Below are 16,335 nucleotides of genomic sequence, written 5' to 3' on the forward strand. Positions count from 1 at the left end.
TAATATATGTATGTGAACAGAAAGTAAGAAATTCTTACCTTTTTTTTCCCCTTTTTATTTCCAGGAACCGAACTGAGGATGCTGGGATCCACCATTTTAAAGAGGACTGGAGGCAAAAGGACATCTTGACAACCCTAACTCAGCTGCAACAGCAGAACCAGCCCCTCTGCGGCTTAAGGACAACTTCAGCTTGATAGAAAACTGGGGGGCAGTTACCTTTTGGGTCTAGTGTTTCCCTGTCCCTTATATGCCTTGTGAATCACTGTTTTAAATGGGAGATGCCGACCACAGTCTTTGTTTGTCGTTTCCGATAGTATTTTGAAATAGCATCTTATATAGTTCTGTTAATTGGGCAAAATGTCCTGCGTGAGAGTGTGATTAGTAAATGATATACCCATGGCTGTATTTCATTTGTGCTGCACCTCAAGCCTTGTCCATACAGCCACCAGCTTGTTCAACGCATTTCTTGTCAGGCCATTATTCCTAGTCTACCTGTTCAAGTGGAAGCATTTGATGGGTTAACTTACTTTCTATGTAGTGCTATTCTGTGTGCTACTTTGTGTGTTTTGATGGAGGTCTGTGGGAAATTGTGTTTATAAGGCTTAGCTTGACCTAGGACCTTGGACCTACAAGTTGTAGGGTATGCAGGTGAGTTTATGCTGTGTAGTCATCTTTTTTGGTGGTCTTGGTCCTTTGTAAAATATAAACTTTTTTTATTTTGCCCTCTGTGTGGGGTTGTTGAGTGGCCAGTAGCTGTCCTCTGAAATGGAAAACAAAAACAAAACAAATTTAAAAAACCTCACAACAGCAATGGTGTTTTGCAGAACTTGCATAGAATTTGTGACATGATTGACGTAAAGGATTTTAGCATGTATTCAACATTAGTCGGAGTACTAAAATTCAAGATCAATGACTGTTTTGAGGTGATTGAAACAAAGTGCAATCAAGATTCCTGTTAGGGAAAAATAATCTTCATGGCCATTCTTCATGACATTGCAGTATGTTGTCATTTGTGCTCTCATCAGAGTATTATCACTGCAATTTTTCATACAGACACAATATTTTTTACTGTAATTAACTTCTCTGTGTTTGATTACAAAATTAGTATTGTGGAGTTTTTGGGAGAAAAGACTGTTATTGTGGCCAGTAATTGGATAACAAGAGGGAGATCAAAATTGCACTAGACAGCTTTAACATTAGGATTGGATTCTGATTAGCAGTCACTGTTGTAGCTACTCTCCACCTCAGCCACTCCAAGGCCTTCATGCTCTGTACTGGGTGACCAATGCCTACCCGACAATGTGGTTTGTTAGTACATCACTTCAATTTGTGAAACGCATGAATTTGACTTCAAATGTTGTTTTAATAGAAAGAATTGTCGTTGTGATTTATTTATGTGGTCCCTGTATATGCATTTAAAATAAATGCTTCATCAATTCTGTATCTGAATATATGTCATTGCTATTTTTTCAACTGGGTCAGAGTTTGTGGAACTGAGAATTGTTATGTAGTTCTGGATTAATCTTAGTTGAGCACAAATAGTTTCTGTGGGAATTGAGTCATCCCTAGGTAGTGAATAAACAATACAAACCAGTGGTTAATTTTTCCGGCTCGAAGATAGTTTGACTTGATAGCATGTTGGCCTATGGGTTTTGCTTTGCTGTCTGAAGGTGAGCCCTTTATTGTCACTATAAAATGGAAATACAAATTCTACACTAGAAATTGTCATACATATCCAGCATAGCATTCAAACCTAACATTTGTGCTGGACATGGAAACAGCCTTTAATACTGGTGTAATTCTGAAGTTTGACGTATCACGGTAAGTAAATGACCACAACACTCCGTTGCCACAACATTACTTGCGTTACCAAGTGGCAAAGTTAGCAAAATTACCAAGGCACTACGTTGCGGCAATGTAATTTGTTTACTTAATGGCAACTTCCTGTAGGCAACGTTGTGGCAACGTCACTCACAGTACCAAGAGGCAACGTTATCAAAATTACCAAGCCACTACGTTGCGGCAACGTAATTTGTTTACTTAATGGCAACTTCCTGCAGGCAATTTGGTCATGGCGTTGTTGCCAGAAAGTAATGTCGCCATGACCAAATTGCAATTTATAGGCAACGTTGCCATTTGGTCGTGTGTTAGCTGCATATGCTCCAAATGTAAAGCACTTTGAGCTGCATTCTGTGTATGAAAGGTGCTATACAAATAAAGCTTATTATCATTATTATTATTATTATTATTTTTATTATTATTATTATAAGAGATGCCATGTCTGTTCTGTGTTGGTATTTGCAAGTATGGATGTAATGCACATTCAGACAAAGTACTGTATTGCCTATTTGGTGAAGAAAACAGTACAAAAGGTGTTTACTGTAGGTCTATTTAGATGAAAAATGATACGTAGTTCAATGAAATTTGTCTATTTTTATTTGTCTGTGCAGGTAAAATTTTTTCACACATGTACAAAATATTTTATTTTATTTATTTTATTTCTACCGGTACGAAATGTCTTTGCACATACAGAACTCCTTTTGCACAGCTGCAAAACTTTATTACACATGTGAACAGCTTTACACAAGCTCAATATTAAAGACCCTATTTTGACTCCATAAAGATGTGTCATTTTGGCCAGACTGCTTTTGTTCAGACATGGGTGTTAACTAAACGTGAGGTCAGAGTTGACACAAGCATCAAAGCGATCAAGGAAAAACTGTAAAGCGATCAAGAAAAACTGTAATGTAAAAAAAACATTATTTAAGAAAAACAGAGCTGTTTTTCTGAATTATTAATGTATTAGGCTATCTATTTTTTTAAAGCCCTGTTTTCTGCATGTTATTCAGAGGAAAATGTTTTAGATTGAGAGCTAAATGTCAGTGTTTAGCTATAGCCTCTTGAAATGGGTTGGACTTTTCAAATGAGATTTTCCAAATGAATGTATTCATCTTTTAGATATCAAAGTGTAGGCCTATTCGAATTAATGACCAACGAAAAAGTAATAGCCTACCGTGACACGGGTAAAAAAACAACAACCCCGGAAGTAACAATGACGTCACTATTTAAACGCACTAAGAGAAACTCTAAAGAGACTAAACCTTTTTTTAACACGACGAATACTGTACAAATTATTTTGTTTATAGGCGTACTTTTACATCGGGATAACAATGTCTGAAACAAAAAATAATTAAAGTACATTTTTAAACCACCATTGTTAAGATGTATTTGCATTTCGGGTGGTTTAAAGAGCTGCCATGTCCTCTAGTCATACGGGTATTCTGAAGATCTGCTAACTAAGCTACAGTCGGAGAACGTAGTTTCTATAACTCAGCTTAGGGGAAAGTCCCCGGACTAACGGCAGAAAGTGCCCTGCGTCACTGCAAGACATGACTTAATTGTGTATATCAAGCTAAGACACTTCGAGAAGTTGAGCTTGACACTTCTGAGTTGTGGTTGTCAGTACTATAGTAATGCAGGTGTCACTCTGACACTAACTAAATGGGGCTCATTCTCAGAATGCACTTTTGCTATTAACCTGTTGAGGAGTAGGCTACGGTCACAAATATGTGATTAGAATGTTCGCGAACCGAGAGTTCCACCAGATCCACATCAGGTAGTCTAATCATATATACTTATCATAAATGTAGTTGCTTTAAATTTGGTTAATTTCGGTATTCGTACTCTTTGTTTAGTTTAACCTGCTATTGGTTCCACATTATGATTTAAACGCCCTGTCCGGCGTCCGGCGCAGCATTGCCAGACGCTCATTTGTCCTAATGGAGTTGCAATGTTTGCTCGGACGCATCATAGCGTTTGTCCCCAAACCACGAATACCCCTCAGACCTCCCCAGCTCATAAAACACAGAGGACAGTCAATAAATTCTTGGTAAAATCCACATCAGGTAGTCTAATCATATATACTTATCATAAATCTAGTTGCTTTAAATTTGGTTAATTTCGGTATTCATACTCTTTGTAGGATTTAGTTTAACCTGCTATTGTTGAACCCAGAATGCGACGTTTCATAACGGCATTAAAGAAAGGTCCTAATCTGAGGTCCTGAGTGACAAGCAATGGACCCCGTAAGTGACGTCAGGTTCTACTGAGCCCATGGTTAAATTCAGACGATTCTACTGACAGAAATTAAAACAGCAAGTTAAATATCAATCCATCGTTCAAGACGGTACAATGGTCGTTTAACACAACATTTAAACGTCTTGAAAATTGCAGATGTTGGTAAGTATGAGTCGTGAATTGGCACAAGTGAGGGGAAGCTTTTTTTTTTTTTTTGCTAAGTCAGTGGCATCCATGGCCTGCTTTGTTTCGCCTCTGAGCTGTGATAGAACTTACTTACCAGACGAGGCAATCTTAATTTAAAGAATTTGAGTTTTGATTTGATTGGTTTTGACATTGTCAACGCGTTAAGAAAGCAACAGATTTTGTTTGTTTTCAACTTGGTAGTTGTGTTCAGTTCAGCGAAAAATCAACGTTATCGATACAGTACTCATCTCTTCGATGTAATTTAGCAGGATAGCATAGCTAGCTAGCATGCTAACGTATAACCAGAGAGGGTTAGTAATCAATGGTCTTTGGTATAACAAACACTGAAAATGTCACCGGGAAATACCGCGTGGTTGATTTAATGACAATACATGGTAATTAATATTTTTGACGTGAAATTAGAGCTGAGTGTGGGGAAACAGCTGCCCTTTCCTTAAAAAAAGAGTTATTGTTGGGCTACCAGAAAAGCTACTTGGCTAACGTTATTGAACAGATTCAGAAACCGACATTGAATACACCATGGCCATGTAACTTACTCTTTTTTTCGGCATCGGATATAATTGCTTCGCCAGTGCGACTGTAGTTGTGCCTTGCTTAGTGAAGCACATATGCGATATGTCCATATCAAGGGGAATGTCTGGATTCACGTTACTCAGTGTTGTATGAGGGACTGATGCACGTCACAAATGTTGTTTACTGTTGTCAAATGCAAACCACTTTATCAGTTTTCAAGTAATAAGCTCATTATTGTTCAGTGCATTGCCAAGTCAATTTGTCTTCTGTCACACACACACACATTTTTGGATGGTTTGTGGCTCTTAAGGAATCTTATTTATCTTGACTGTGTATGTTGGCAGACTATGTTGACTACACTTCACCTTTTCTGCCCTATCATATCTAGGTGAGGTTTCTCTCATGTGCCTCCACACTGGCGCTGTTCTCTAGAGGCTTGTCATCACCATCACCATGGACAAGATCCTGGAGGCACTCGTGACCTCCTCACACCCGCTGCCAGTCAAGCGGGCCATAGTGCGCAAGGTGGTGGAAGCGGCAGAGAAAGAGGTGACAGAGGAGCAGTGTCATGCACTCTATGCCCTCACAACACGCCTCATCCTGCTTGGCGAGGATGCTTTCCAGAGACAGACAGGGCAACAGGTATGCACTCACCCTCTCTTAAAGCAAAATACTATTCCTCTTGCCACCTATGTGTGACATGTTTCAAGTTTTCAGTCATGGTAAAGTGCTTTATGATTGTGAAAAAGGAAGGCTATCGTGGTTAGCCTATGTGTCATTTGGGATCACTTCTCTGCCAGTGAAGCATCAGCTCATGTGATATGTGAGAGTTGAGATGAGATGTTTGTTTTTTTCTGTGTGGCTGACAGGTTCAGGAAGCATATGCACGCTACCACCGCGATGAATTTGCCCGCTTTGTCAGCAAGGACTTTGTTCTGGGCCTGCTGCAGCAAGGCTATGGGCCCCTGGACCGGCACCACCCGGCGCTCATCGACTTCCTCCACGGCTGCCTTCGCCTGCTCATCAGCTGCCCGGCTGTGCTGGAGGTGGCGGCAGCGCTCCAGACGGAGGTCCTGCGCCTGGTCTGCGAGCGGCCCAAGCCCGTGCTATGCGCCCGCCTAGCGGCGCTGCTCGCTGACTTCCCACAGTGCGTTCCCCGTGACAAGGGCCAGGGGGCGCTGTTCTGCCAGCAGCTGGTGCGCACCATGAGCCACTTCCAGTGCACCACCAGCCAGGAGAAGGACCTGAGGGAGTTTGTGGCGCAGGTGAACCGCGTCAGCGAGCTGCTGCAGGGCATCTGGAAGGCCGAGCCTGCGGCCCTGCTGCCCTCTCTGCAGGAGGTGTTTGCCATCATCTCCTCCACAGGTTAGAGGACCCCCCCCCCCCCCCCCACACACACACAAACATCTATACACACTCTACAGGCCACTACAACTGTAAGTCATCCTTCCCAATTGTGTCCGTTATCCCCGTTACGCTGCAGACCCTGCATTTGAGCCGTCCATCTCTCTGGCCAGCCTGGTGCAGCACATCCCCCTGCAGATGATCGCCGTGCTCATCAAGAGCCTCACCACTGACCACAACGTCAAAGACGCCAGCATGACCAAGGCCCTCTGCAGGTGTGTGTGGGTGTGTTTTTGTTGTGGCTTGTTGCCAAAATGAGCAAATGCCTGTTTTTGCATTTTTTTTCTCTCCCTCTTCATCAACAGTGTTAACACTGTTTCAGATTCTGTGTTAAGGTCTATGGTCATTTGTCAGGTGTTTTGCTCGAACCAGAGGTTGTTTGTTTCCACAGTGGCACTGTGACTGTGCGCATGGCTTTTCTTTGTGAGGGTTTTTTTGCTCAACAGACAGGGCAGAATGTCCAGGTCACTGGGTTCATAGGTCAGTTGTCGCTTTGGCTGTGTTAGTGTGGTGACTGCTTTGGCCTGTAAGTGCACTGTTTATTGTGATAGTAATGGTCTTCACCACATATGACATTCATTCTTTCTGTCCCGTAGGATGATTGACTGGTTGTCCTGGCCCCTCGCTAACCATGTTGATACCTGGGTCATCGCTCTACTGAAGGGACTGGCCTCAGTGCAGAAGTTCACTATCCTCATAGACGTCACCTTGCTCAAAATTGAACTGGTGTGTGTGCGCTTGAGAGAGTCTGTACTTATTGCTCCTCATTTTTTTTTCAATTTCAGGATGTTTGCTTAAGACATGATGGTTGTACTGATAAATTAATGTTTTTAAAGTGAATATGTCCAGGTGAAGGTTCTGCCTATAGAAAGTGCTCAGATTTCCATTTATGTCGATGATTTTGTTTTTTGTTTTCTCCTCTTACTAATAGGCAATGTTTGTTTAATGTGTATGTATTTATTCTCTGTGTGTGTGTGTGTGTGTGTGTGTGTGTGTGTGTGTGTGTGTGTAGGTCTTCAATCGTCTGTGGTACCCCATCGTGCGGCAGGGGGCTCTGGTGGTTCTGTCCCACATGCTCCTGAGTTTCCAACACTCCCCAGAGGCTTTCCACCTGGTGAGCAATCAGTGTTTCTCCTCTAGATTTTTTTTAGCAGTGGGGGCAGGTCAGTCTGTCTCTATTTACACACAACACAATGGCTCTTTCACAAATTACACTGCATTAAAAAAAAAAAAAAAAACTTAGGCTTAGACTACTCAGGACCTACAGCTTAATTTGGACCTATAGCCTAATAATAATAACACAGGGGGTCCGGGGGGTGTCTGCCCTGGGATTTTTTTTTTTTCAATCACACCATTTTAACGTTATTTGAGAGGCCCCGGATTCAGGACTAGGCTCCTAAAGACAGGCCCATCTTCTGTCTTACTCATGTCACGTTATCCCATGTATTAACCACATGTTGCTGCTTGACTAAATTAAAAAACATACTAAACATGGACATCATCATAGTTCACGTTGACAATGAGAAAACACTAAAACACAAAAGTTGCTATAATCCCGTTTTACCTTTGTTACTAGCCTACAAGTCGATACCTTTTACCTGCACTGAATCCCGATTGAGTGTGCAACACTCAGCAGAGAGACCTCTGTAGTTTTTGCAATGTTGACAGATATAAGCCTATGGTATAGTAAATAGATGCTCTTGACAGCGTATGCCACTCACGTCTATAAAAACATTATATTTATGGAATAAAACTAGACAGGTACCTCTGATTGACTGAGGATGTGAGCACCACAGTGAGGGCCCAGTGAGGGCACTGATAGCCTACCATGCACCCGGACAATATTGTGCACCAGCCCTAATTCTGAAGCAGTGGCCACCGCTACAAAATGAAGAGGAAACACTGCGGAATATGTGGAGTGAAACTGGACGGTCTATAAGAACTTATGACTAGTTCTACTTATTGTTAAATTGCAATAGTCAGCGGGAGAGGATACATCAGCACGATCATTTAAAAGGCAACCGTAACTACATTGTGCGTCTTCCTTAATTCGGATACCATGGCGGCATTCGTTTTGCCATGGCGGGCCACCGTCCCAAATTCAACGTAAGGAAAGGAAACACTGATCTCTTTTTCTATCTCTGTGTGCACAGACTGGTTATATATCACATACACTGTTTCTAAAGCTCAAGTATCACCCACCATTAACCTGGGAGCTTTAGAAACAGTGTGCGGATATCTTTTCTTTTGTTTTACTCAGTATTTCTAGTATCCAGCACCTGTAGAATCGGTATAGATGTGCGAACACCTCTACACTTCAGTTATATATCACATACACTCGTGACACAAAAGTGCAGTGCAATACTTCACCTGCACGTAGTTAAACTGCCTTAGTGCAGATAGCAAATCTCTAAAATCCTGTGGGCCAATTGTCTTTAGATTTGAGACTGTTAGTTGTTGTCTACTGTTGAAAATAGAAAATTGATGAATGAACATCCAGCATTTAGTTGATGTGTGTGTTCTTGGACCGTGTCCTAGGTGGTGCCCCATGTTGTCCAGCTGGTTCAGAGCCTGCGCGGTGATGGCCTGCCAACTAGTAAGGCCTTCCTTCTACAGTTTACGGAGCTCATCCACTGCATGATGTACCAGTATTCTGGCTTTCCAGATCTCTACGACAGCATCCTGGAAGCCATTAAAGTAAGGAAACTAAAGATCATGAAATAAATCTACTGTACTTTGAAGCATGTTAAAAAATTATGTGTTGACCAAAAAAGTGCACATTCACTTAGAAAGCCAGCAATTTAAAGCCAGATTTTGCCAGTGCGTTGAAATGGCCAGATCCATGGAACACATCTTATTGAAAAAAAAAAAAAAAAAAAAAAAAAATACAATGGAGACTGTTGCTTGTTCTGTTTAGGACCTACCTAAGCCAAGTGAGGAGAAGATCAAGCTGATCCTGAACCAAAGTGCCTGGACATCCCAGTCCAACTTGTTTGCCCCGGGCCTAATGCAGCTGGCTGGGAAGTCTGAGACAGGGAAGACGGGCCTGGTGAACCTGGGCAACACCTGCTACATGAACAGCGTCATCCAGACCCTCTTCATGGCCACCGAGTGAGTACCGTTGGGTCAAAGCAGGATCAGGATCAATGGCCACTCTCCTGCCATAGAAGGCCATTGCTCATGAAGACTTTCTGGCACTGCACTCATAATCTCCCTCTCTCTCTCCAGTTTCAGGCGGCATGTGTTATCACTGCAGCTGAACGGCAGCAATACTTTGATGAAGAAACTGCAGCTCCTGTTTGCGTTTCTGGCTCACACACAGGTGACACACAGTATTGCTCAAAACATTATCAATACATATCTATTTTTTTCCCTGACAAATAAAAGTCAGAGCTTTTACACCTAAAACCTTTCACTATAGAGTTCCAGAGTGATATTTGGAGCCATTCTCTGTATAAACTGCTGAAAGAAACAGCAGGTATTTCACCTTTTCTCTTTCCTCTCCCACAGAGAGCGGCATACGCACCCAGGAATTTCTTTGAGGCCTCCCGCCCTCCCTGGTTTACTGTGGGCTCTCAGCAGGACTGCTCTGAGTACTTGCGCTTCCTTTTAGACCGGTAACCACAAACACGCTGCCATGAGAGCCTCCAACACACCAGACAATAAGAGCTTGTAAACGGAAAGCAACATTAGCTGTCAGATTGTCAGTAAATGGCAGACTTGTGAAGCAGGCCACTTGAAGATCAGCAGTAGTAATAGCCCAAATGCAATGTATGTTCATTTTATCGATGGTGGTTGTATCTGGTTGTGTCTTTGTATGCAGGTTACATGAGGAAGAGAAAGCACTTCGAGCCCTGGCAGAGGCTAAGCCAAAGCACAGTGAGGTCTCTCCATCTGATCAGTCCCTTAACTCCACCCAAGACGCTGGTGCTGACCAGTCCCTTAGCTCCACCCAAGACGCTGGTGCTGACCAGTCCATTAGCTCCATTCAAGACGCTGGTGCTGAGCAGTCCATTAGCTTCACTCAAGACGCTGGTGCTGCGCAAACCCCCCACGCTGCCCCCCCACGCCGACCCCTGATGGCGTCCGTGACCGGGACGGGTCAATTCTGGTGGAGCTGCGATGTTTAGCGCTGGTGGACGCTTTGTCCACGGTGATTCGCTTCGCTGCCACAGTGTGTCCGAGAAGGAGGAGCCATTTACTGACCTCTCGCTGGCCTTCTGCCCGCCCCAGGATCAGCCCCAGCACAGCCCGCAATGCGGCGGCGTCAATGGCCAATGGCGGCGGCGACCGCGTTTACTGGAGATAGGCCCCGCCACGCTGGACGGGTCGACCTGGCGCCGTCATTACAGCCCCACCGGGGGCAGTCCCTTGGCTCCACCAAGGCAGCTGGTGCTTGTGCCCAGTCCCTTAGCTCCACCAAGACCGCTGTGCTGACCAGTCCATTAGCTCCATTCAAGACGCTGGTGCTGAGCAGTCCATTAGCTTCACTCAAGACGCTGGTGCTGCGCAAACCCCCCACGCTGCCCCTGATGGCGGTCCGGTGACCGACGGGCCGACCCTGGTGGAGCGCATGTTTGGCGGACGCTTGTCCCACTGGGCATTAAGCTGCGCCAGCTGCCACAGTATTGTCCGAGGAGGCCATTTACTGACTGATAAAGCTGGCCCTTCTGCCCTTGGGATCAGCCCCCAGCACAGCCGCAATGCTGGCCGGCGTCAATAGCGGCCCGGCGAGACGTGTCACCCTGGGATAGGCCCGCTGGGGCGGGGGTCGGACCTGGCGCCGGCCGTCACAGCCCCCCACCTCCGGTGCGGACCGGGCCACCGCTTGCGCTGCCCGACCTGGTGGACTATCTGCTGGCGCCGGAGATCCTGGAGGAGGAGAACTGCTACTTCTGCGAGCGGTGTGGCTCGCTGCAGCGTGCCGAGCGGGGCGTGCGTGTGGTGGCGGCGCCCGAGTACCTCATCCTCACGCTGCTGCGCTTCTCGTACGATGCCGCGCGCCAGCTACGCCGCAAGATTGTGGACGACGTGCGCGTTCCGCTGTGCATGCGCCTGCCTGTCCACCTGGAGCACGCACAGCCTACTCCTCGGCACCAACAGGAGACGGCGCCGGCAGCGGCACCCTCGCGCTGCGTGCTGACCGCCACACGCTCGCCTGACAGCGGAGAGAACCAGGCCAAGAAGCTCAAGCCATCGCAGAGAGGAGGACGAATGGGGGAGACCCGGGGTGAGGAAGACGCGCGGGAACGTCAACAGAGGAGCACCCGTGATGGACGCGCCAAGAGAAGACGACGAGAGCAAAACCGAGGTGCAGACTTTTTCTTACGTTCTGACCTCCGTTGTGATGCACTCGGGGATTTCCTCTGAGAGCGGCCACTACTACACGTACGGCAGAAACATGAGCGCCGTCGATTACGAGGACAGCTCCCCCTGCACAGCCAATCACCTCACGCCTTCCAGCGGTGAACAGGAAGGACTCGGCTGCACCAGCCAATCCGAACTGGCCTCGGGCAGTGGCAAGGTGGAGGGGTCACACGACCCGTCGGCCAGGGACTGGATCCTGTTCAATGACAGCAGGGTGACCTTCACAACCTTCAATTCGGTGCAGAACGTTACCAGCCGCTTCCCGAAGGACACAGCCTACGTGCTCATCTACCGGAAACAGGGCTCCAGCGAGGTGCCCCAAGGCAGTGGGGTCCCCACCAACGGCCTGAGGCCTGGCGTTGAACCCCCGCTCCAGAAGGAGTTGATGGACGCCATCACCAAAGACAACAAACTCTACCTGCAGGTGAGCGGTCGCTACTCAGGACCCGGCCAGAGCCGCTGAAATGTCCTGACTTAACACCCAACATGCTCCTCTACATCAGTGCAATTGGACAAATATTTGTCCAGTTGTGTGGGTGTCAGTTGTCAGTGACTGAGAAATTGGGAAAATGATTGAATTTATGCTGTTTTACAAGTCATTTAGCAGCTCCCCGTTTTTTTTTTTCCAAAAGCTGGTTATCCTTGACCAAGTTGGATATTATATGGGCCAAACTTCATGATGATAATAAGACTGCCTTGCAAGATTGGATCATGTCAGTGTAGTGCATCTACCCCAAGATGATGCTAGGGGCTAGTGTTTCTGCGTTCAGGCAGTTGGAAAGTGCAGTGTGGATGGATTTGTGTGTATACTATTAGTGTTAATTTCGTCAGACGAGACGAGAGGAAATATGTTCGTCAACGACCTTTTTTTTCATGACTAAGACGAGACGATGACGAGACGTCAGTAAAGTCTTAGTCAGTGTTTCAGGACAATCTTAAGATGCATTATTGTTGACGAAAAAAGACGAGATTAAAATGTTTTGCATGAAATAAAAACTAAGATAAAATCTCCCTTCATGTTCGTCTACAAAATGAGAAGACAGAATATCTAGCTGTTACGTTTTCAAAATATTCATGTAAAATATAATGTTCATCATGCTAACAGCTTTCCTGTAGGCTAGTCTGCTGCTGCTGCTGCAACCCTGTGGCTGCAACACTAAACAAGAACACTGGAGATTTCTGCCAGAGTTAGCAACCTAAGCTTTATGCCACAATGCTACATACCCAGAAGTTGAAGCTTCTCTCATACAAATTAACATCCCCAGAATGTCCATAATTAAAATGTTCAGCATGTAATGTCAACTATTCTTCTAGTTAGACTGATGATGCAAAGTTTGCTAGCAAGTAAGCTAATATAGAAAGTTCGCTAGCAAGTTAGCTATGGCTAAGATGGAGAGTCTGTTTGGGGAATGTGTTGTGTTTTACATATCGCCATCTAGCGAGGCGGAGTAAAACATTAATACATTGGCCCTACGACAGTGTTTCTCAAACTATTTCAGTTTCAGGACCACTTAACTAACCCTAGCTAAAAAAAAAAAAAAAAAAGATTAGACCTACTTCAACAGTAGCCTATAATTAGTCTATAGGCCTACTCACTGAACCACTTTGCTTATTGTCTTTGCACTTTGCTTATTGTGTCAGAGGATTCATTCTGTATGATTTAAACTGGCATATCTTACATAGACAGTGTTGCAGAACTGTTTGGAATTAACTACAAGTTATTTGGCAAACAACTCATCTATATTATATTTTACCACGCCTGCTCATGGGACCACTTGGTGATCCCCCGGACCACACTTTGAGAAACACTGGCCTACTTAATATGACAGTGGTCCAGTCAAATCTTTTACTGTCTATGGTCAAATCCCAGCCGAAGCTATAACTGTAGCTCGACTTACCTGTGCATGTAAACATACGGACTGACAAAAAAATCAGAATGAGTAATTATAACAGACGCAGTAGCCCTGTGGACACACAATATTGTTGGAAAATTGAGATGTGTGAAACACTATTTGACTCAAATGGTAATCAGAAATAATTTGTTTTAAAAAAAAAAAGACTAAAATGTGTTGACTAAAACGGACTAAGACTAAGATACCTTTAGTTTTCTTTTGACTAAAACTAGACTAAAATGACGAGACTTTTAGTCTTTAGACTTGACTAACAAAAATGATATTTGAATGACTAAATATGACAAAGGCTAAAAAGGACATTTCGTCACAAGACTAAGACTATGACTAAATTAAAAATAGGTGACAAAATTAACACTATATACTATTGGTGGCATCTTATCAAAAACAAGATGCTGAATTTGTAAAATTGTGCTCTTTGGTTACCATAGAAGAATGCTTAGAATATCCTTTTAAGAGTTGGAGCTCTGTTCATCATTCATTGACACCAGTTGACAGTCATGTTTTGGCTACTGTTTAAACCAGTTCTTATGCAGTTGTAACTCTGCCACTGTTCATATTGAGCCTTAAGTTCTCACCACCTCATCTATACTATATAGATCTCAGTGGTAGGGATGTAACGATTACCGGTATAATGGTAAACCGCGATAAAAATGTTGACGATTAATAATTACCGTTTTCATTTCAAATATCATGATTATCACTCTTGATTACCGCGGTGTGGAGACCGTGTGTTTAATCCTTCCCAGCTTCATCTGAGCCTGCTTTTGACATACAGTAGGCCTGGTACAATGGAACAAAACTGGCACCCTACTGATTCTGTTGTCTAATTGATGGTTTTAACCACGATTCGGATTAGGCTACTCCTGATTTTAAAAGGCGGAACTTTTTCACCGCAAAACGTGCACTGTATCATGTAGCCAATCTGCGTCTTTTTATGTTCGCGTCCACATTAAATCCACTCCACTCACGTTATGAGGAGAATATAATAGCCTAAAGTTTTATTTTGAACACTTACTTTGGTCTCTCATTACATCCAAATAACAGAAATAGCAATCTCCAAGTTATGGTAGGGTAAGTTAAGCTATAAGCACATAGCCAATTAAACATGAAGAAAAAAGTGAACGGGACACTTTTTGAAACTATTTCAGCTTGTGTAGGCCCATCAGTGCTTTCTGAACATATTGAACACACTTTTAGAAATACCGTGATGATACCGAAAACCATGATAATTTTGGTCACTATAACCGTGAGGTTAAATTTTCATACCGTTACATCCCTACTCAGTGGTCAAGACAAAATATCAATGTGCCGACTCCCTTTGCGGCTGGCCTCAGTAGCTTGTCTTCTGGTTGTCCGCAGGAGCAGGAGCTGACCGCACGCACACGAGCCTTGCAGGCCGCCTCGGCCTCCTGCTCATTCAAGCCCAACGGCTCAGACGACAACGAACCCCCCGGGAGCTGCGGCCCGTCAGGTGGAGGAGGAGGCGGCGGCGGAGGAGGAGGAGGAGGCTTCAACACTGTCAGCAGGCTGGTGTTCTGAGAACCATGAGTGGATGTTCACACACACCAGATGGGACACACTGGACTCAAAAGCTTTCCCACCCATCACACTGGACCCAGTGTTTTTGTTTTGCTTTCTTGCGAACAGTAAGTTAAATGACCCCTGACCTCAAATTTTGGAGCCATGATGGACTCCTCAGCCACTCTCCCCCTCACCCTCTAAACCTGCGATTTCTTTGGAGTGCATGCGTTTTTCTTCCTTTCTTTCTTTGCTTTTTTTAGGAGAAGTTCAGACTACTTAAATGCAAAGTTACAACTTTATTTCCCTGATGCACACACACATCATAGGGAATTACATTTTGCAATGCAATAAATCAGTGCATTATAATACAATGCAACTCAGATCTCCTCTGAAACATCATGAAACTTAAATAAATAAGACGTTTTAAGAAGGTTTAAATGATTGTTCTTTATAAATGGCAAGCAAAATACATGCAAGTGTGTTTTTCAAGCCCCTTTTCTTTAAAGAGATGGGCGGGAGTTACATTTACACTATTTTTTTACTCTGCATATATATAGTCGATAATTCAAGATGTGTTTTTGAATTGATTTGGTTGGCATTACAACACTAGTAAAGACAATTTACTGCATATGACAAACTACATGCCAACACTGTGACAGCAAACTGATAGAATTGGTGATTAGGCCTACGTTTGAGGTAAAACTTGGTGCAAATTTGATTTTTAAATTATCTGAGTCCCTTTAAATAAACACGAATTGCATGCTAAATGTTCCTCTAAAGATGAATTCAAATGGTTTGGGGTGGTTGGTTATGTATATCTACTTAGTACTCCTAATTATTTCTTTCAGGGAGTTTTTAATAATTTAATTTTTTAATAATATCCAGTTTTTTCTGTGCCTTTTCATGCCATTATTCAAGTGAGCTAACTGGACAGGTATATGATGACTTTAAGATCAACTACAAGATTTTAATGGATTCATGAAAATAAACTGGCTTTTGCTGTACAGTGTTAATATTAATAAACTTTTTGTAATTGAAGTAAAGATCCATACAAGTATACGCCCAGTGCCCAGTTTCCACTTCTTCTCACACACACACGTACACATGCACAAATGTGAGTTTCTGTGCCCTCACTATTGATTGTTGGTGTGGGACACAGATCTAAGATCAAAAAGTGCTTGAAGGGAGAGCCAAGGCAAGATGCTGTGCTCTCAACATTACCCAGGCTTTTAGAAACCAGTCATGCATAGGTAGTCTTGACATCAAACACTGTTACTAATATCAACAGGCCACAACATTATGGGGATAGTTTTTTAAATTAGCATTGACAGAG

At 43.8% G+C, this 16,335-nt stretch overlaps 1 protein-coding gene across 1 annotated transcript; it reads left to right on the top strand.

Moving 5' to 3' along the window:
• Positions 1-3,984: 3,984 nt before the first annotated feature.
• On the top strand, positions 3,985-16,061 carry usp38 (ubiquitin specific peptidase 38). The gene is given in 15 exon segments (XM_048244064.1): positions 3,985-4,239; positions 5,186-5,439; positions 5,667-6,162; positions 6,281-6,416; positions 6,798-6,927; positions 7,214-7,315; positions 8,740-8,898; positions 9,119-9,312; positions 9,430-9,523; positions 9,712-9,818; positions 10,025-10,285; positions 10,332-10,599; positions 10,888-11,438; positions 11,440-11,992; positions 14,841-16,061. Coding segments are annotated over 14 exon segments (3,420 nt in total). The 5' UTR covers positions 3,985-4,239; positions 5,186-5,250; the 3' UTR covers positions 15,021-16,061.
• The last annotated feature ends 274 nt before the right edge of the window (positions 16,062-16,335 follow it).

The sequence above is a fragment of the Alosa alosa genome, chromosome 1, assembly GCF_017589495.1.
Source record: "Alosa alosa isolate M-15738 ecotype Scorff River chromosome 1, AALO_Geno_1.1, whole genome shotgun sequence".
Taxonomy (NCBI): Eukaryota; Metazoa; Chordata; class Actinopteri; order Clupeiformes; family Clupeidae; genus Alosa; species Alosa alosa.